The following is a 1,269-nucleotide window of genomic DNA, read 5'->3' as shown; positions in this document are numbered from 1 at the left end:
CGGTCTATGCTGGTCAAGAGAGGGCGAAATAAAGGCGTCTTGTCTCTTCATCCATTGGGGTTTGAGCTTCTCAATCTCCTCTTCCTTCATGTAGTATCGACTCTCTGCATATCGATACTTTTTCAACACAACTTGAATGGCACAAGATGAAGAAGAAGAAGAAGGAAGGGAAGACGAAGAAGACAAAGGAGAAGGGCTGTTGATGTGGCAAGGTGTTTTGATAGCCCTGGAGGAGGAGTTGTCTGCTGTAGGTAAAGATGAAGAAGAGAGAGTTGAAGGTACCGGAGAAGAGAGAGAAGAAGATGAAGTCTCGCCTGCTTGAGAAGATGACGAGAAAGAAGTAGAGGAAGAAGGAGAAGTAGAGGAAGAAGGAGAAGTAGAGGAGGAGGAAGATGGAGAAAGAGAAGAAGATGACAAGGATAGAGCTTGTGGTTTGAAAGAGGGAGAGGAATCTGAGAGGCGAAACTGATTTGAGGAGATGACAGAGGGAAATGGAGGTGAAGTAGGACCTCTGCTGAACGATGAAGGGGGAGAAGAGCGAAAAGAAGAAGAAAAACGACGAGAAGAAGAAGAAAAGGGATGATATGGAGGTGGTATCTGTTGAGAAAGATTCCTAGGAGACCCAGCAGCAGTCGAATGAGAGGAAGGAGAGAAAGCAGAGGAAGAATCTTGACCCGGAGAAGGGTGTAAAGAAGAGATTAAAGAGAGATCACCTTCTGTATCAAGAGAGAAGGAGAACTCAGGATGACCTCTTTCCTTCTTCTTTCCCTTCAGCAAGTTTTCTTCCTCTTCCTCCTGATCTTCTTCGTCACTTCTTCGTTCTTTACCTTCTATCCTTTCTGCATCTTTCCTTCCCTTTCGCCTCATGTGAACAGGAAGCCTTGCTCTTCTCTCTTTTCGCAAATTCTTCATCCTGCGGAGAGCTTCTTCTTCTTCTAAGGCGAAGAGAAGAAAAAGAAAAAGAAGAGGAGAGATGTAGGTTAAAGGGAAGTTCGTTGGTCTCGAGAGGGGGGATAGTCTTCAGCACATGAGAATGATAAAGATGAATACCGAAGGTAGAAAGACAGAAGAAATAAAACAATACTCACGACCTAGAAATTAACTCAGCAGACACAGATATACAAAGACACACAGATAGATAGATAGATAGATAGACTAAAGATAGATAGATGGATAGGTCCTCGGATATATAGATAGATAGATTCAGGATGGATAGATAGATAGGTCCTAGGATAGATGGATAGATAGATTCAGGATAGATAGATAGGT

The 1,269-nt window shown here is 43.2% G+C and overlaps 1 protein-coding gene across 1 annotated transcript; it reads right to left on the bottom strand.

The window, feature by feature from the left end:
• Positions 1-22: 22 nt before the first annotated feature.
• On the bottom strand, positions 23-1,243 carry CSUI_005570 (uncharacterized protein; the record flags this gene model as incomplete). Its single annotated transcript, XM_068065742.1, has 1 exon — positions 23-1,243. A coding segment is annotated over exon 1 (888 nt), but the record flags the coding sequence as incomplete, so codon positions are not given.
• Between the last annotated feature and the right edge of the window lie 26 nt (positions 1,244-1,269).

This window comes from Cystoisospora suis (genome assembly GCF_002600585.1).
Source record: "Cystoisospora suis strain Wien I chromosome Unknown contig_2679, whole genome shotgun sequence".
In the NCBI taxonomy this organism is placed as follows: domain Eukaryota; phylum Apicomplexa; class Conoidasida; order Eucoccidiorida; family Sarcocystidae; genus Cystoisospora; species Cystoisospora suis.
Note: the sequence above shows the minus strand (reverse complement) of the source record. Positions and strands in the feature narration are given on the sequence as shown.